This window comes from Castor canadensis, chromosome 2 (genome assembly GCF_047511655.1).
Source record: "Castor canadensis chromosome 2, mCasCan1.hap1v2, whole genome shotgun sequence".
NCBI lineage: Eukaryota > Metazoa > Chordata > Mammalia > Rodentia > Castoridae > Castor > Castor canadensis.
The window spans coordinates 73,263,029-73,283,224 of NC_133387.1; the positions used below are offsets into that span (position 1 = coordinate 73,263,029).

The 20,196-nt window shown below is 40.3% G+C and overlaps 1 protein-coding gene across 2 annotated transcripts; it reads left to right on the top strand.

Moving 5' to 3' along the window:
• The first annotated feature begins 85 nt into the window (after positions 1-85).
• Positions 86-19,626, top strand: Lsmem1 (leucine rich single-pass membrane protein 1). Of its 2 annotated transcripts, XM_020179385.2 has the most exons (4): positions 86-4,179; positions 7,693-7,824; positions 9,780-9,908; positions 13,429-19,626. In XM_020179385.2, exons 2-4 carry the CDS (start codon positions 7,698-7,700, stop codon positions 13,557-13,559), a joined length of 387 nt encoding a protein of 128 aa, XP_020034974.1. In that variant the 5' UTR covers positions 86-4,179; positions 7,693-7,697; the 3' UTR covers positions 13,560-19,626. The 2 variants fall into 2 exon arrangements, with proteins under 2 accessions (XP_020034974.1, XP_020034975.1); XM_020179386.2 differs by having other exon boundaries at positions 86-7,824.
• The last annotated feature ends 570 nt before the right edge of the window (positions 19,627-20,196 follow it).

Genomic DNA, 20,196 nt, shown 5'->3' on the forward strand with positions numbered 1-20,196 from the left:
AGCCAAGGTTTAATTTCTTACTCTCTGGCTGTCACAGATACTCACCAATTATTATGTTATACAAACAAGATATTTAATTTCTTAAACATGAGTTCTAGGTAAAATTTTGGGTGCTAGTTCTTCTGGAAAGGCTGCCATATTTTAAATTTTAAAATTTTTGTCATTGAGATCAACAAAAGGAATTAATACCATGAGACGTTACAGATGTACTTAAAGGCCATTCTGTTCAGCTGTTGGGTGTTCATAGTGAATTTGCCCGTGCAAGAAAGGTTGCTGACCTTAACCTTTGAGTGCAGGAACATCATTATCTGCCATATGAGACCTTGTGCTTTTCGCTTTGAAATAAAGGTCTTTTTCACATGGAAAGAGCTTTGTGTTTAATAGAAGAAACATTATTTATGGTGTTGAGATCAGAGTTCAAAATAACTCAATCCAGATAGGGAGTGAGACAAAAGCTTTGTATATTTGAAACATCAAAATAGATGAAGATGAGACAAAGTTTTATTGGAAAACATTAACATGAAAAAACTGTAGCACTATATAATTAGGGTTTAAGTTACTGACTTGTAAGAGTATTACTGTTGATTGCTCTCTGGGTATTTTTTATTTTATGAAAAGTAAACATTTTGAAAATGCATTTAAAATAATTATTAAGCCCAAGTTTAAGTTGTGCACCTCAGACAGTGTATCCAGTTTAGATTCCATAGACTTGTTTCTTTGGTATTCTGGCTGTGGAAAGTTGTAGGGGATGAGAAACTCCTTCACTGTGAGAGAAGCGCTAAGATCATTTCAGATGGTTTTTCCAAAGTAACACTCCTGCTCTCCCACTTCCTGAGCAAAAACCGGAAAGTCCCATGAACCTGCAGATGAGATTCATTGCCTGACTTGTGGACTCCCTATCACTGAATTCCATTCCTCAGATGCAGCTCAGTAGAAATATTGGAATCTAGCACTTGGGTTTGTGTGGCGGTGTCACCTTATATTCTTAGAGAAGGCTTGAACCATGAAACCAGATGATAATACTTTTCTAAAATTTCACTTTTGCATGTGAATACATGTCTTTAAGAATGAGCTTTTATTAATGTGAGATGCACAGTTTAACTGTACTTAAAGGCTTTAAGGAAAAGTGCTTGCTGTTCCATCTTTTCCTGTGCTCAGTCCCATTCCACCAGGCATTCCGCCTTGAGTTTTTTCTAGCAGCATGGTGCCATGTTTCTACATTTTATGCTTTGGAGCTAGAGGTGTGGCTGAAGCAATGGAGGGCCTGCCTAGCAAGTACAAGGCCCTGAGTTCAGACCTCACCAAAAAAACCCATAGCAGCCTGGTTAAATTTTATGCTTTTAACAGCTATTTTTTGTAGTTTATTGTTTGTAGTTATTTAAAAACTTACTGTTACAGGTGAAGGTTTTTCCACCTTTCTGTTCTTTGTATATACTTAAGTCAGCATCATTGTTTATCTCCCTGGGATATTTATTTGTTGCTGAGTTAGTTTACTGTGCTTACATTCATGTTCTCATATAGCATTTTGTCCTGGAGTTAATACCTTTTTAGTACTGTCTTTTTTTTTTTTTTTTAAAACACTGTAAGCACATCACCAATTTTCCAAACAGTCCCAAATAAATTTGTAAAACTTCTTGGTTCTCCATTTGTTAAACTTCTTGGTTCTCCATTTGTTTCACTGCAGACTAATTCCTCTCATCCGAGCGCACAGTTGTTTTTTTCACACATTCACATCTTGATTACGTTTTCCTCTCAAGGTGGGGCTCACATTTTCTGGACCCCATGTCTTTATTAGATTACTTCCTTGTTAAAAGTGAAGTGTTTGAGGAGTTTGATGCATAAGAGGTTAATTTTTTGAAGCTTTATATTTCTGAAAGATACTTTGCTTAGTATATTAAATTCTACATAGAATACTTGAGAATTAAAAGTTTTAAAAGTTCTATTAAAATTCAGAGTTTTGAGAGCATTGCCTCTAGGTCCTAAGCCTGCTGGATTCTGCAGGGTCATTCAACTCTCAGACCTGCCAGGGCAGGTGCCATTCTGGTTCCTTCCCAGATTTACATTTAGTCTTCCCAGTATTTCTATTTTCACTTAAATGGTTTTGTGATTTTTATTCCTATTCTGCCTTTTTACTGGTGTTCTGGAGAAAGAAAGTGTTAACCTGGAATATTGCACTTAATGTAGATTGGTTGCTTATGAAATAGGAAGGTACTTGCCAAAGGCAAGGATTACTAGGAACTTGATGTAAGAATGCTTGAGTTGTCTTGAAAGTAAAATGTGTGATAGACCATTTGATCATTGCTTGATTTCCTGCCCAATTTAATACGAGGATGAAGAATTAACTTTTGAAACAATCAACGTGACTCAAGTCTACAATGGCATTTGCTGAATTTCCCAGGAGTTGAATCTAGATACCCTGAGATAGTATTTGAAAGAAAAAGCAACAAGTTAAGCAGTTCATGGGAGAATATTTTCTTCTTGTGACTCAAAAACTTAATGGTTGGCTTTCAGGTACATAAGAAAGAAGATGCAATGGCTGTTTTGGTTCTCTAGAGGTCTAACTAGTCTAAAGCCAGTCTTGTCCTCACAGATGTAATAGTAGAATTCAGATTTTGATGTGATGTATGGATTTAAATTTCAATACTGCCACTTACGTGTCACTTGACAGTTAAGCTTCTTAGTCCTCATGTTTCTCATCTCTGGAGAGGCTAATATTTCAGAGAGTTATAAGTTTACAGGAGAGAGGAAAAACTGCCCCCAAATGAGGCAACTCCTCAAAAGATTGGTGATTTAGGACAGATCAGGTAGTTGGGAGATGTAAAACAAAACAGGACAAAATGAATATTCTCATTTTTCAGAGAAATTTATTTTTGAAATGCTTCTGATAAAACAGTTAATAGTTACACATTCTTCCTCCATGAATTGGTTCTTGATTATAAATGAGGCCTGAGAAAATGGTACTCCTTTTCCCCAAAAGTAGAATGAGATCTCTATGGAAAACAGATGTAAAACTTGTTGGAGCGTGTTTCCAAATGTTTCAAGAATGAATGATGTTCACTGAGTGGTAATGGGAAGCAGGACTATAAAGAACCGCACTTCTGTGTGCAGCCTAACCCAGTATCCTGCCGGGACAGTTTGTCCTGTGATCTGGATCCCAGGCTTGTATGGTAAGAGTTCTTATCACCATAGCATCTTTTATGCATACCAGAGGGAAGAAGCTCCTTGGCCTGTCTGTCAAGGACCCATACATGAAAAAGGCATTCCTGAGAATCACGGATGCACAGAAACCCACAAGGAAAGGATGATGTAGTACTGGCTCCTGTAGTGCGTTAAGGTTGTGGTCTTCCCACTCACAATCTCTTTGTATGTCTTGGAAGCTGAGGAGTCCCCAAACCTGCTGCTATTGTTTAGATCTTAAATGTCCCCAAAAAGCCAAGTGTTGAAAGCTTGATTGCCATCCTGGTGACACAATTGGCAGGTGGTGAAAGTTATGTCATTGGGGGTGTGCCCTTGAAGGGCATATTGGGATCCCTGTCTTCCTCTCTCCCTCTTTGTTTCCTGGCTCCAAGCAACAATGGACTGAAACCTCTGAAACTGTAGGCCAAAAACTTTCTTTAAGTGTTGGTATAGCTCCATTATTTTGTTAGTGATGGAAAACTGACAACATGTCTGCCATCATTCTACTTAAGATGTCACAACCATAGTCTCCCTGTTTACTGCAGTTCTGCTACTTAGTTGTCAGAGTGGCAGTGCCTGTCTGCTGTGGGATATTTATATATGGGATCAGGCCATGGTAGAACTGCTGGAAATGTGGTGTCAGCTTACACAGTTGCCTCAGCCAAATAAGAACATTACCTCAGTCTAATAACCTCACCAGTGACCAGCTGAATCAGGGTCTGGTGGTTTTTTTATTGTTGCTTTTAAAGCATAGTTTCAGTAATATATTTAGCAAAGAACTTAGTCATGGGAAAAGTCAGTATTTGAAATCTTACATTGCTTGGCAAAATTAAAACTAAATACAGACCACCAGTTTTGTGCTGGGGTTTTTGGGCCAAATGGGAGCACTTGCTTGCTACGGGAAGGCAAAGAAAGGACTTCAGAATTTGTAGAAAGTTTGGCTTAGTTGTTGCTGTAATGAAGTTTTTTCCTGATAACTGAGCAGTCAAAGCTCACATTTTTGTAAGTAACTTGCATGCTATTACTTTACTGAGACTAAATTACAATTTTTGAGTCTGGGAAGTCTCTTTTGCATGTGTTCTGTGCTTTTGACTTCTTATAGAAATGATTTAAACTTGATTTTAAAAATTACTTCCTGACTGTGAAGAGTCATTGACTCTGAAATAGAATCAAAGAACCGATTACTATGACACCAAAAGACAGCTTTTTCGCTTTGAATTAAGGCTTATTGCAACCATTCTGATTTTGTGGCAGGCAATATCAGGATGAATCATTTTTGTCATTTGCTATAAACTTGCGAAGGGAAAGTCAACCACAAAGCAATTTTTCATAGAAAGCTATATTTGTCAGAATATTTATTTGTAGACAAAGAATTCTTAAATGACAAAAAGATCAACCATCACCGGTGATCTGAAGCAGAGGAAGAAGAGCTTACGTGGTTCAGCTAAAGACATTGGACAGGGTCCTGCTAAACCAAAAGGATGCTGCTTTGGCCATCTTGATGAGCAAGCACATTTGCATTCTGGAGTAGGGAAGGAGGATCCAGTTAGCGTGAGTTGCTGGTAACACTCGGGTTTTGCCACCCTTGTTGGTTGTTCCCAGATGTCCTCATTTGGACATGCCAAAGATAGCAATCCCTGGGTGACAAACAGCTGTCAGCTCTTGTTTTCAAGTCACATGATTTTGTATCCCTTTACTATCAGAGTCTCTTCCAAGTATTTGCAGGTTTTTAGTGGCCACAAGTCTCACTTAACCCAGTTTTCTCTGTTGGTTCTTAATTCTTTGTTTGCATGTTGGAGTTCAGGTAAAAATCTATGGAAATAGCATCTTCTTACATAGTGACTTCAACAGGAAGGAGAAACTGCCTTTCAGAGTGCTTCATAGCTTTCTCTAGGTTGTTGTCTTAGACTTTCTTGGAATTATCTTTTGAGTAGGAGGCAAATCCAGTAACGTGGAGACTTTATTAGCTGTGTTTACTATGATGTCAGTCCTTTTCTGGTTGGCTGGACCTCTACCTTGTAAACACTGATTAAGCCTCCCTATGAGACTTAGGCAACAGTGGTTATATTCTTGAAGGGGAAGTGAGGGCTCAAGGATATTAAGTCAGATCCGAAAATGAACCATGCCATTAGTCACCAAGCCTAAAATAGAAGCTGTGTCCCCATGATGTGACATGTATAGCCTTTTTCCCTTAGTCAAATATTAGTTTTTGAGATAATAAAGCATAAAGAGATGACAAAATATAGAGCACTTCTGGAAGAATGGTTTAGAAACCCATGACCATGTATCAGTCAACACTTTGGGGCCTTAGTTTTATCTGTGAAGGGAGAAGATTTTATCCTGAAGGCCCTTTATTTGCTGCTGCTGTTATTATATTATCATGGACCATTTATTTGGAGGGTGTGTTAGTGCATGCCTGTAATCCCAGCAGTTGGGAGGCTGAGGCAGGAGGATTTAGAATTCAAGGCTACAATAGTGAAACCTTGTCTCAAAAAAAAAAAGTACATTTGGAATTTAGTGATATCAGTATCTAAACTGCTTCAGCTGTATCTTATCTAAACTATTCAAGGAATTGTGTGTTCTTCCTAGTTAAAATTTCAGGATAACTGAAACACACTTTGTAGTTTTAACTGAAAAAAAATTGAATTAGTCTATGATTATTTGAACTCACTATTTCTTACCTAGGATTCTGGGAGCACATTTTCTACAAACCAGTAGTTTGTAGGTATCATTGGGAAATTGCTAATTTTTAATATTTTATAGTATGTTTTAACATGTTTAGTAGGTAGCCAATACTTTTTTTCAAATCTTCTACAGATATGTTACTGCCTCCCCCAATTTGAAACTTTAACACTATAGTTCTCTTCATTCTGTAGCTGGGTATTAAAAGGTAGCAGGTTATGTGTTGCCACCTATAGGCAGGACAATAGCTATTGCACTGACTACTGAAGTTCAAATAGACTTTGCATGAGGATTTTTACCGTCCATCTGACTTCTGCTAATGTGCTTATTATTAACTGTCTCAAATTCCTTTAAAATAGTGAGATTTAAATCCTAAATAAATACTTTAGGTGTTTCAATTTAACCTACATAAGTCACAGACTTTTAAACCTACCACTGGGCATTTGAATACTTACCCTAAGAAGTTTTCAGTCTAATGGAGAAGTCAAAAATGTAAGCAAAAAATGCAACAATACTAACAGATGCTGTGATAGGAGAATGTATAGGATCCAACAAGGGCACAAGGAAGACAGATCTGTTCTCTTTTCTTAGTGGAGATAATATTTACACTAAATCTTGAAAGAGAATCAGAGAGAGGTGTTGAAAAGAAAGGTGGCACAAGGTGAGAGCCAGTGAGCAATGAGCAAGAGCTGGTTCCAGCTCTGCTGCTATCTAAATGCATGATCTAGGGCCTTTACCTTGCTCAATGTCCTCATCTGTGGGAAGAATGCATCTGAATTGAAGCATGTCTAAAATGCTTTCCAGACCAAAAAGACGTATATCACCACTAGACTTTTTCATGAAAAGAGACAACCATGAAAGAGCAAGCTTTTTAAGTCATTGGAATTGTCTTCCTAGAGCCTTCTTTTTATATAATTAAATGGTACCAGCTCTCTGTTGCGCTAGAGACATCTTTCTACAGGCAGTTCTAATCTGTTCAGGTTTTTCAGTAAGTTGTGCTGTCATGAGAGAATATGTATTATCTTAAATGTAAACCTTAACTTGAAAAATATTTATTACATAAGTGACCTCAGTCTAATGGACCCAGCTCTAGGGTCTATCAGGAGTCTTTTCTACAGCATCTAAGGTTGCTATTTTTTTATGCTGTTCTGGGATTCAAACTCGGGGCTCATGATTGCTAGGCAGATGTTCTGCTACTTGAGTCACTCTGCCAGCCCTAAGTTTGCTAACATTTTGTCCTGGAAACTCACAGCCAGCATCTAATAATGAAAGTTTACATTTGAGAGTAACAGCCATGCTATCCTGAGGGAAAATATAAAATGATGATTTTTTTTGTATTAAAGGCTTATGCAATTAGAAGAGTTCATAGTAATATTTTCTTTGAGAATCTTTATGGTCACAGGCTGACTAGTTTTATATTTATAATAGTCTTTTTGCACAAAGGCGTTGAGGCCTTTATAAATAATGTAATAAAAGAGAAAAATTTAAAAATCAATTACAACATAAAAAACCCCAGATGCAGGGAAAATAAGGTGGAAATGAGAATTCTGAGGAGAAGGAGCATATTCAGGTTAGGCAGGGTACAAACAGCTGTACAATTCTTAAAGTTGGGCCACACATTCCATTGCTTTCTGGCAAGCAAAGCAGAAAGAATATTTACAAAGTTGTCCATCAAAGGAAATATTTTCTTCTGGATAAGCAAAGCTTTTCTAGACCCTTAGTTGAACACAGTGTTTGTGGTACTTCTTTATCTGCCTGTCCAGCTTCTGTCTCTGGCTCTTGTGGAGCTACACAGCCAAGCCTCTTGCTTTTAATGTCAGCGTTTCCTTCCAGGAGCAATGAACCATTCCTCCCAGGACACTGGCTCTCGTGGCATTCATGAAGATGGAAAGCTTTATGTTGTGGATTCCATAAACGACTTAAACAGACTAAACCCGTGTCCTGCCGGATCACAGCATCTGTTCCGTATGTGTGCCGGGATGGCTTGACTGCCCTTCCTGGCTACAGGCTTCTGTGGATGTGTGGGTGTGGTGGGGCCAGGGTGGGCACTAGCAATAGCCTGGCAATGAAAATGTTATTTATTGTCAGGCAATTTTTTTTTCTCCAGATATTCTACAGGATTATGGGCTTTCTTGGCTCCTAAGCAAGATTTGAACTCTTGTCTTCAAAAATCCTAGTTTCTGTCCCGGGGAAGGTGTGGAGCTGACAGAACTGGTCCCCAGGCTGTCACTGTGCCTTTTAGTAGTGCCCACTCTTCCCCAGAGGTCTTGTTTCATTGTGAATTACTGAGAAAACACATTCACCAGTCCGAAAAAATTCATTAAAATTCTATTAGGCAGAAAAGCCAACTTCATTCTCTATTTACAGAGTATAAATTGCTCAATTAAAGGGTGAGGAAAAGGAGGGAGCAAAACAAAAATCTGCTGAGTATTAAATGTGTCTCTTGTTCCCTAAGCATTATGAGTTAGAGCCTTCAGAGCGCCATTTTTTCTAGCTTAAACACGGGCATCTGACATAGGTGGTCACTGCTCCCTTGCCATTTGTCTCATGGGCATGCTAAATTTACTGTCCCAAGTTTGTATCTATCATTCCCTTTGTAAATGCTTTCTGAGCACTCACTTTTTTCATCATGTTAGTGGAACCAGATCATTATCTGTTTTTATTGTAATCAGTCTCCATGAAAGTAAGTGTTTGTGTGTCAGCCTGTGCTAAAGTTTTGATTAGGAAGCAAAAACTGTTGATGGGGGTGACATAGGATATACTTGTAAGGCACGGAACATAAATTGCCCATCTATCCATAATCAAGTAGCACAATGTATTGGACCAACTCAAAGTAGGAAAGTAATTTATTGATCTTCAGTATACCAGGTCTCTGTATTTCTTTTCCTCCCTCCCTCCCTTCTTCCCTCCTTCCTCTCTTCTTTCTCTCTCTTTCTTTCTTTCATCTCCCCCTCTCCTTCCTCCCTCCCTCCCTCCTTCCCTCCTTCCCTGCCTCCCTCCCTTCTTCCTTCCTTCCTTCTTTCCTTCCTTCCTTCCTTCCTTCCTTCCTTCCTTCCTTCCTTCCTTCCTTCCTTCCTTCCTTCCTTCCTTCCTTCCTTCCTTCCTTCCTTCCTTCCTTCCTTCCTTCCTCTCTTTCTTTCCCTCCCTTGCTTCCTTTTCTTTCTACAGAGTTTCATCTTGTAGCCCAGCCCTGCCTTGAACTCACAACCCTCCTACCTCAGGCTTCCAAGTGCTAGGATTTACAGGCATGTACCACCACATTGGCTCAGGTTTCTGTATTTCTTATTCAATTTAGTTTGAGTGTTGTTAGGCATCTAGGTCTTGCACAAGTGTGACTAGATGCAGACAGTTCAAGGTTTGGTTTACAAGCCATTGTATGTGTAGGTTTTGTTCTCAATTTAACTGCAAAACCTCGAGCAGAATCTTGCTTTCAGAGCATATTGATCCTGAGAACAGTTTTAAGACACCAAATATACCAGGGCCACTTTTGTTTAAATGGATGTAGTTATAATTGACTATTCCTATAAGAAAAGAAATTACCCAGGAGACACCTCAAAGTGCTCAGTCTACCACACCCAGCTCTGTTTGCTCTTGGGCTACTTTGGGAGAAGGGCAACAAGCCTCCAATCACTCCAAAACTTGCATTTCTTTATTTCCTCCCCAAAGAACAACAGTCTTCAAAGAACTTTCCAAATAGGTCCAAGGAGATAGCTTGAGCCAGCTCATTCTTTGAGTGCCACCACAGAAGTAAGGAAACAATGCCCAAATTACTCTGGTCCAAAGACATTCCTAGTCCATAAATCACTTTCCAGGGTGACAGGGAAAATGGGCATATTCATCTCTCATCTCTCTAACAATGGGGCACTGTTAAGTTCTGTTTTACAAGTTGGATGCTGAAGAGTTTTTGTCTTTCCTCTTAGCTCTAGAGGAGAAAATCCCAGCCCTTGGCACAAACTCAGGAAATGGAAGCCGGAGTCTGGTTTTTGTGGGGCTGCTAATCTTGCTGATTGTCAGTCTGGCACTGGTTTTCTTCGTGATCTTTCTAATAAGTAAGTACCATCGATAGGTCTTTCATGACTTGTGTGCATTTACTTCCTGGCTAGTTTTCTTAATTGTCATTTAACTTTGCTTCTTGAATGAGTCAGTGCTTTCTGGCTATCAAAGCTTCCACAGAAAGAGAGGTGGCTTCTTTACCATTTGATGCTGTCCAGGCTGGCATCTGCTCCTGATGGAACCTGCCCTGTCTGCTCTTGGTGGGTCATGCATGTCATGCCCTTGAGTGGTACCACAAGCCTCCTATAGCAGCAACTTGGTCTAGAGACTCCTGAGCTGTCAGTGTCACCCTCCTCTCTGCCTTGGATCGGGGAGGGGTGCTGTCCACTCGTGATGTTGTCTCCAACTCCTGTATATGCTTCTTCCCCCACTTTTCCCTTTCAACTAACGCATCTGTGAACTATCATCTGGAGTTATGTCTGTTTTCTCCCAGACCATGTAAGAATGCAAGGAGCCTGGGGTGGGTCGTCTTTGACACCCTTTTGCCTGGATATCCCACCCTGTCATTTCTTCTGTCTTTTCATGCTTATGGCTGTCTACTATTCTAAATAAGAAGAGGAGCCTGTGTCTTTGAAATGTCTCTAATTTAAGCTCCTCCAGGAACAGAGAGGTGATGGGGATGATGAGGGGAGGGGCACAAGATCCCTATATCACCTCTAATCTCTTTTCTTTCCCACAGACTCCTTTCTCCTTCCAGCTTGAAAGTCTTTACCTTTGGGGGCTGGGCTGGCGGGAAGGGTGATGTTTAATTGCTTTTCTCTTGCCCAAATGATGCCTTTTGCACTTAGAAGCTAACATGTGAATTATCCTTACAATAAATGTGAACCTTTAAGGCCAGAAGAGCATATGGGTTACTATTCTGAAATGTTACCCCATTTAAATCAGCTCTCTGCCTGCCATACCTACCTGGGAACAATGGCCCAGTTAAACTAATTTTAGGTATGTCTATGAACATGTGAGCAATCCAAAGTGGTATTATTGGCAAGATTAAGGGAAATGATAAGCATAAATGGTATATATATGATAAGAATAAATGGTATATTGTTTGCTTAGTCCCAAGTACTGTGCTAAGAACTTGATGTTTCTTTGCTCAAAACCTGCTATAGCTATGCAGTGTAGGATCTGTTATTATTCTGGGTTCACCAATGATGAAACCAAAGTTTAATATGTCTAAGGTCACATAGCTAATAAGTACCCAGACTCAAAAGCCTGGCTTCAAACACCATGCACTTTATCAACAGTATTCTACTCTTCTTATTTAACCAGGATTTATTTGCATGTGCCTCAGTATTTTATATTGAGGACAAAATCATATTAACTAAGAAGCAGATAATGTGACTAAATGTCTTTTGCTGGGTGAGATGGCTTGTGGCTATGTAATCCCAGATACTTGGGAGATAGAGATTGGTAGGATCACAGTTCAAAGCCAGCTTTGGCAAAAAGTTAGCAAGAGCCCATCTCAAAAAACAAGTGGAGTGTGGTAGCACATGCCTGTTTTCCCAGCTATTGAGGAGGCAAAGGTAGGAGGATCATGGCCAAAGGACAACCTTGGGCAAAAGTGACTCTATCTGAAAAAAAATAACGAAAGCAAAAAGGGCTGGGAGTGTGGCTCAAGTGGTATAGAGCCTCCTGAGAAAGCATGAGGCCCTAAGTACAAACCCCAGTAGTGCAAAAAAAAAAAGAACAATTTTCTCTAATATTTTAACTTTACTCATAAAAGACTAAGGAGAGTTTACTTCTCTATATCAACCTGGCTTATCAGAAGTAGACCTGGGATTCCAGCACTGGCTTAGAGCTCTTGTGTACTCTACAGCCTGTGTTGTGGTTTTCACATAACCCTAATCCAGCCTAAGACCTGAGTTGGCACAAGCATTGGCAATGAGCTTGACCTGCATTCATCTTTGATAAGGAACCATTTTGTTCTCATGGTATTCAGTGAAAATGTATATTCATTTAACTGAAGTGCCTAGCCTTCTTTCTAACTCTGCAAGTTTTACACATGAGAAATAAGATTACAGTGATTATATTGTCATTAAGATATTGGGCCTTACGGTTTTGTAATAGTCTTTGTGTTAAAAAGGAATAATGAACAGCAAAAATAGATGACTCTGGATGCTGGTCTGACCCTGGTAGCAGTTTTGAGTGGCCAAGTAATGCATTCCACTGAGCACACTGGTTCCATAGGAAGTTAAAGAAAAAAAGGGGCTCTGTGTTCAAATGAGTTTGGAAACTGTTGGCCTAGGTAGAGTTTGTTTTTTTTGGTGATACTAGGGTTTGAACTCAGGGCCTCATTCTTGCTAGGCAAGTGTTCTACCATTTGAGACACTCTGCCCACCCAACCTTTTGTGTTGGATATTTTCAAGATAGGATCTCTTGAACTATTTGCCTGGGCTGGCCTTGAACCTTGATCCTCCTGAGCTCTACATTCTGAGTAGCTAGGATTATAGGCGTGAGTCACTGGTGCCTGGCTCAAGGTGTTTCTTTACTTCTTGTGACTCCCCAAGGAGCAAGCAGGTATATAATTTTTTTGTACATTGAATCCTTTCTCTTTTTGTGGAATTTATTTTGGGACCAGTGAACCATGAAACAGATTTAGGCCAACATGGTTGCAACTTCCTTCTGGGTTTGACCAGTTTGTAGAGTTTTAAGAGGAGAAATGACTTCATATGTCATGGATTTACTTCGGTATCACAATTTTTCTGAGAAGCAGGTGGTATCTCTGCCTGGCTTAGCAGCAAAATTCAGTTAATATCCTGCTGATATGTGTTGAACCACATTTCATCCAAAGTAATGTTTCAGTCAGAAGGGAGAAGTAAGTGCTGGGAATCAAACTGTCTCAATGCTGGGAGGCAAACTTCTAATACAAGTTTACTGTTTAATGCTTGTTTATGAACTGCTCCCAGTAGTATGTTATCAACACCATCAGCTACTGAAAGATACCTTTGAAAAAACTTGCCTGAAATGGAACGATAAGGAGCTCAAACATAAAATACGATTTTGTGCTGCATTTATTGGGAGTCTTAACCCTGATATTCAGACTTCAGTGGAAAATAATGTGTTCTATTTTTAGGAGTCTGAGGGGAATCATTACACATTTATTATAGGCTAGTAATTCAGAACCAGCAGACATGTCCAAATAGGTTAGAACACAATGAACATCCTTTCCTAAATGATGAGAAAGGGCCTGGAAATGAGACAATGTAACAACCACTTCTGGGGAAATAATCAGACACACTGGCAGCTGTCTTTGGTTGCTCATAGCAATATCCTTCTCAGCTAGAATCTGTGTGGAATTGCCAAAGATGGTCTAAGCTGGCACCAAGAGGTGGTAAACATAATTGATTTGACAGGCAACTTCACCAGTGTCTCTCCTGGGCCTCTGGGAGGCATAGGTACTGGAACAGGGGCTTTTCCAAAGGTGTCTCAGCACCCAGCTAAGCTCTCACACAGGGCTTGGATGGCCCCAGTGAAACATACTGGAAACCAGTATAACACTGTCTGTTTTCCATTTTGAAGTTCAAACTGGAAAAAAGATGGATGATGTGTCAAGAAGACTGGCAGCAGAGGGAAAGGATATAGATGATCTTAAAAAAATCAACAACATGATCGTGAAGCGACTCAACCAACTGGATTCTGAACAGAACTAAAGGAAATACTTTCTAAGAGCAGCTGCTAACAGCTGAGGCTTCTTGCTTTCCTGGAAGCACACGGATGAAGACTGAGAAAGTGCACAAGAAGTGCACACATGCAACAGATGTCCAGATCAACGACACCAGCTGGGTCAGGGGTGTGAGCAGCTCCAAGGCAAGTGGGTTTGAGGAAGCAGCTGGAAAGGAGCATACTTGACTCAGCCTATTTTCTTATAGGGTACTTCAGCTTTATAGGGGTTAGGGTGGGTGGCTAGTATGGAGGAGAATGAACAAATCAAGAGAATTTGGCTCTTATAAAGCAACTTGGTCAAGAACAAGTTCACTGTACCAATGAGTGCTATGATGTCTCAAGCACCTGCACAAAATTCTGTGCAAGCCTAAGGAATCCATGAACTATATGTGTGGAAGGGAATCAGGGGATCACTTTCAATAAAATACATTCTTCTGCTCAGGTGATTAGACTTTGCCTCTGTTTCCCCAGGGTCAATGTTGGGTGGGCTTCAGAACAAGTTGCTGTATAGAGATTGCTGGGGAGGACATGCGTAGTGGTTATGTGTGTAAGAATCAGCTTAGGTCAGGTCTTTTCTTCAAAGAATTTAATAAGTAATAACCATTTTACTAACTTACTTCCCATATGCTCGCTTCATGGACTCAGTTTAGTATGATGAAAGTTTCTATTTAGAACAAAGGGTGTTTCCTTCAGCTGAGCCAGGGCGAGAATTCCACTAGATTTCCTGGTTCAGAAACTCATAACCAAAATCAGTTATTGCTTCTCTGAACTTTCAAACTTCTTTTTTCCCAAAGCCTCCTCCCAACCTAGCCCCTTTCTAATAAGCCAACTGTGTAGACTGTGAGTCCAAAACCTACCCAATCCAGGGGCAGGAGAGGTACAGCATGGCATCAAATAACCCCCCTTGGACTTCCCGCCTGGTGTGCTTGCCTTCCCGACTTCCTGGTGTGGTGCACCCTTCTGCAGAAGTAAATTTTGCCTTGCCTATTGACTTCTGAGTAGTGTCATCTCTCTCGTGATACCCGAATATCTTAAAGATATTTCTAACATGTGGATGGTAGGCTGGGAGGCACCAGAGAAGGCCTAGCTAATTCATTCTAGTGGTGTGTCGTCCTGCTGTGCAACTTATCCTACTCTAGAGGGGTCACATGCATGTGTGGAATACGGGAGATATGTAGTTGTATATCGTTACACAAGCCTCATCAACTTTGTTTCTCATGCTTATTAATTTGAAAGACTCTGACAGATTCACAGCCTTTGCTGTACAACAGAAAATCATGTACTTGGAATATTTGGGACTTGCTTTGCTTCAGCACAAAGAGCAAGGCACATACCATATGATATAAGCTAAGACGTGAAATAAATAAGTTTAAAAAGCATATAAGTCTTAGATACTCTTTTATTTAATAAAAATATATTGTACAAGTTAATTGAAGAATGTATTGGAATTCTGTCATTCTGGGTTGTTCAAAAACATTTGAGTTTACCTGAAAATGAATAAGAGTACACAAACACACATTTTGTAACACTAAATAGTTAATGAAATAAACACAAGACATTTTACTTGTCTATTAATATATTCAAAACATTCTTACTAAAATTCTTTCTTAAAATTGATCAGTATTATGAGAACATTTTCAAAATCTGAAATTTGTGCTTACTGGAAAATTCTTATCTACCTGTTGATAAGATGTGGCAACAGGATTTGTTATAAACTGTTTTAGAAACAGCTGAGGACCTGATGCAACAACTCTTAAAAAATACCCAACTCTTACCCGACTCTTTTGTTTGCTCTTATGCCTTTTTCCCTTTCTACTTCTACTTATCTTATGCTCAGTAATAAATGATCATTATTCCAAAAAAGTTACAATTTTTACAACATGGAGAACTGAAAAACTCATTTTGTCCTTCCTTTTGGATTTGCATTGTTCCACCTGTATTGCACAGACCACGGCCTGGTGACCCCTCTCGCCCTCACAGCCTGCTATTTGAATTCACAAATCAACAATTTCCAATGAGCACCTTTAAACGTGCTAGCCGGCTATGTGCAGCCTTACAGCATTCAAGTACAGGGGGAAGAAGGTGGGTTTGAGAATTCAACCTCCTGATTCAAATCTTCATGCTGCCACTTACTATGACTTTGGGGAAATTAGCTTCTATGATTTGTATAATGAGTAAAATTTGTTTAATGAATAAAAAAAATTTCATGATATTACTCTAAGTATTATTTAAAGGAGGTGATAAATGTTTCACCCCAAACAAAGTAAGTATTCAATAAATGCTAGCTATTATAGTCATTGTCGTTAAAAGTAGTAAATGTGACATAAACAGCTGTACTTACACCTCTACTGTGAGGACTTAGGGCCAATTTTGTTTTCTGTTATGCTGCTTAGTGATGTCATCTGACCAAGGATGGAAGGACGAGAGTATTCTAGTAAATAACTCACTGTGTTACAGGAACAAATCAATGTAAACAGGAGAGTTTTCCTGTTCCTAATGGTGTGGTGTGAAGAATGCCAGGATCCACAGTTGCCTCTCTGAGATGAGCGAGGAGCCTGTCTCCTCCATTCTTTGGAGTTTGTACGCATTCATAAGATGCCAGAGAGGTATTTTTTCCTGATAATGGACTTCATCTGCATGCTCCTCTTGATGTTGCCAGCCATGATGAGAGAATTACACAAATCTTCTGACACTGTGTCCATGGACATGCACTTTCTCTTCTATCATAGGACCCTGGAAGGGTCCTAAATTATTCTGCCAAGGGCAACTACCTGTAGTGAGCCTGGCCCAGCCCTGCCCACCTCACTCTGCTGTTACACCTGGAGGTCATTGGGGTGTGGAGCTACCTGTAGCTAGGAGGCCCCAGCTTCCAAGTGTAGCCTGAGCTGCAGCTTCAGAGGTACAGGGTACTTATTGCTCAGCAATAGACCTGGGTGACCTGGCCAGGACTGTCAGTGGACACCAATCTCCAAAGCAAGTCTCTTGGGCCAGAGCAAAGCAAACCAGGAGGCTTCAGAACACAAAAGAGTTGCTTTGTTCTTCCTCACAGCAGCTGGTGGGTTTGGACTAACTGCTGAGGTGGCTTGGAATAGATTGCACAAACTATCGTTTTCTAACCAAATTTTGCTGCTTAGAAAGAAACTTTTAGTCAAAACAAATTCTCCTTGAGTGAAGGTATATAAAATAATATTATCCCAGCTTCAAATAATGACCCCAATCATATTCATTAGAGAAGGGTGCGACAAAAGAAATAGATTATCAGAAAAGACTGGTCAACTATCCCCTCTGAGGATGAGTTTGCCCAAAAGAAGCTGTGAAAGAGAGAAAGAGCTGTGGTACTGTGAGCTATCTTTCCACAGGAAGGTGTGTGTGTGTGTATATACTTTTTTTAAAGAAAGAAAAAAAGAGCGAGCTAGGTATATAGCTCAGGGGTGAAGTACTTGCCTGGCATGTACAAGGCCTTGGCCTGAACACTGCAAAAAAAAAAAAAAAAAAGGGGAAAATGTTCTTACTGGAACCTGTGTAATCACTTATTCTTGCTTGGTAAAGATAAAGCCTTCTTACTAATTTTTTTTCTTAGGGAAAACAGTAAAATGCAGTTCTCCTTTTTATAAGGATGAGAATGATTGTAAAGAAAGCAATGGATAAATAATTCTGAACAACCATAATTCAACTTAACAAATGGGCATTAAGCCTGGGAGCTGTGCCAGGCAGTGAGTGCTGTGTTACCTGCCCTGGCTGGACCTTACAGAGGATGCAGGAGGAAGTAAGGAGGGTCCCAGCTACAAAGGGCCTCCTGGTGATGCCAAGAAGACAAGTCTAGAATACCAGTAGTGGCCTGTAACCACAATCTGGAGGCAGCAATTTCTCAACCATCCCTTGGAGGGCCACCTGGGAAGCTTCACAAAACCTGGATTCCTGGCCTCTCCCTTCCGAGACCGACTCAGAGGGCCAGGCTGGGATTGGGAATTCACATTTTTAAAAAGTTGCTGGGAAGATTCATGTGTTCAGTTTGGTCAGGTGACTAAACAGAATGGATCTGGAGTAAACTGGGTGTGGATTCTGGTTCTGTGCATGCGACCTTGGGCATGTTCCTTAACTTCTGACTCTCTGGATTTTCCTGTATGACATGGGAGTGGGTTGCTGCTGGTGAGAGTAGGGGAGTTGACAGAACTCCCCTAAAAAGTCACTAAAAAATTAAACATTTACATTGTATATTAAAGACAAGGGCTGTTTGTAGACATTATTTTTACTTCCTAAACAATACTACTATTCTCTTGTAAAGAACCCATAAATGTCTTCAGAAGAACACACTGCGTCCTCCTTCACCCATCTTTTCTCTTCATTTCTATCCCATCCTCTTCCCCATGTCCAACCTCCTCAACTGCACTTGGCTTAAGCCAAGTTCAAGGTTCTAGTCACCCTTTCTGAAGGTCTATCAGGGCTTTCTACCCACAGAAGTGTGAGCCAGCATTTGTGGCTCTGACAGGGAGGAACTGAGGAGAGGCTGAGAAAGCAGTGCTGCTTGGGGGCCTTGCTCAGGTGGGGGACTGAGTATTAGGGTCTCTCCACCTGGGCCCCCACACCTGTATTTAAGAATCCATCCTGTCTTGAATGTCTTGATGAAGACAGTTTATAGGCCCTTTGACAGAAGAGAATGTTCCCTGGAGTTGAGAAGAATGGATCAGGGCCAGATATCCCTCTTCTATATGACAAGTTTGATTTAGAAACAACTCAGAGTTAGTGGGATTTAAAAGTCTAATCAGCCAATATCAAAGTATTAATCTGTTAACGGAGATCAATGACAGTCATGTACTATGAACTGAGACAAACGACTTCAACCTCAGCAGCGACTCAGTTATCATGCAGTGCTGGGAAGCTCAAGAGCCTGTCTTCCTACATTTAGTTCAGGTTCCTGAAAAGAGTCACCTTGGACGAAATTTGTGTTACCTCCAAATTTCCTTTACCATGGATGATAAATCAGATTGTACCTGTAGTAAATCACACAATTGCTCATAAAGAAATTTAAGGAAGTTTTTATTTTGTCTCATGTCCCTGGTTTTCCTACACAGTTGGTATTACCCATAAAATACTCAGGAATTTTTTTGTACACACTTCCTTTTTGGTCAGCAATGAGGGGAGGAGGATATGAAGGTGACTAAGGGCAGAGAAAGTGGCCATGGCATGAAATATGGAGCCCACCTGCAAAACTGTGGTGCTTGACATCTTCCCAAATGGAGGAAGACATGAAATATTTCATGGTAGATGAAAGACGAATGGGTTGTGAGAAACACAGAACTGATCGGTGGGGAAGAAAGTCATGATTCTAATTTTTCTTTATTTCTTGAGCACCTTTGACTATCACTTCCTCTTTTAAAATTTGAAACATAATTCACTATTCATGCATGAATCCTCAAGGAAATGGAATATAGCAAGCTTATTCCATCAAGAATATTCTTTCTAAATGTGAGTGCCACTGTTACAGAGCACAGACTTTTGATGAACAAAAGAAGCAAACAAAAAATGAAAAACCAGCTAGAAGGTTAATTATGGCTTCTCAGAGTTTCTTATAGACTCAGAAAAATAGTGATGGAAATGACTTTAGGGCTACTTTGATGTACAATGTAGGTCCCTTTTAAAAACCTTCACTGAGTTGGGCACAGTGGCTCACACCTATAATCCCAGCTACTTAGGAGGCACAGATCAGGAGGATTGCAGTTGGAAGCCAGCCCAGACAAAAAGTTAGCAAGACCCCTTCTCAACCAATAAGCTGGGCAGGGTGGTGTGCCTGAAGATTGTGGTGCAGGCTGACCTGTGTAAAACATGAGACTCTATCCGAAATATTACTAAAGCAAAAAGGGCTGGAGGCATGGCTCAAGTGACAGAGCACCTGCCTGGCAAGCACAGGGCTGTGAGTCTTAACACCAGTACCACCACCACAAAAAACAAAACAAAACAAAATAACCAAAAAAGAAAAGAAAAACAAGAAACCTCATTGCTGTCTGTAGTCACAGCACTCAGGAGGTAGAAGCAGGAGGAACAAAATTGCAAGACCAGCCTGGGCTACATGGTGATACCCCTCCCAAAACCCCACCTTTGTTGAGTACCAGGTTCTTACCACAGTACTTATAAAATTCACAAAGGACTTGTCATACTGTTTTCTTCAGCAACTTGATGCAGTCCAGTCTTTTTTTGAGCCTAGAACTTCATTTGAGCCTCTTAGATTCTGTCTTATAACTTAACTGGGTACTTGTGTTGTAACCTTTGTATAATTTTCTCATCTGGGCATCCCTGGAGTGTAGTACATTGCTCAATAACACGAACTTGTTTAATTGAATGAAGACTGCATTGGTTTTGATTTGAAATTAGAAGAAAGTGGTTCTCTCTAACAGGAGAGGGGGTACTCCAGGCTGGTAGTTGACTATTTCAGGGGAAAGAAGTCAATCTGAAGAAAGTAGGTGAGATACACTACGTGGGTCTACTGGAGAGAGAGAGCAAATGGTTGCATCAGGCAGGACGTTCGTGAGCTGCAACTGGGATCATGGTCACCAGACCAGAAGGCCACACAGACAGTGGTGAAGACCATGGAGTTTGGAGTTGACGAGCCTGTACCTGAATGTGGTT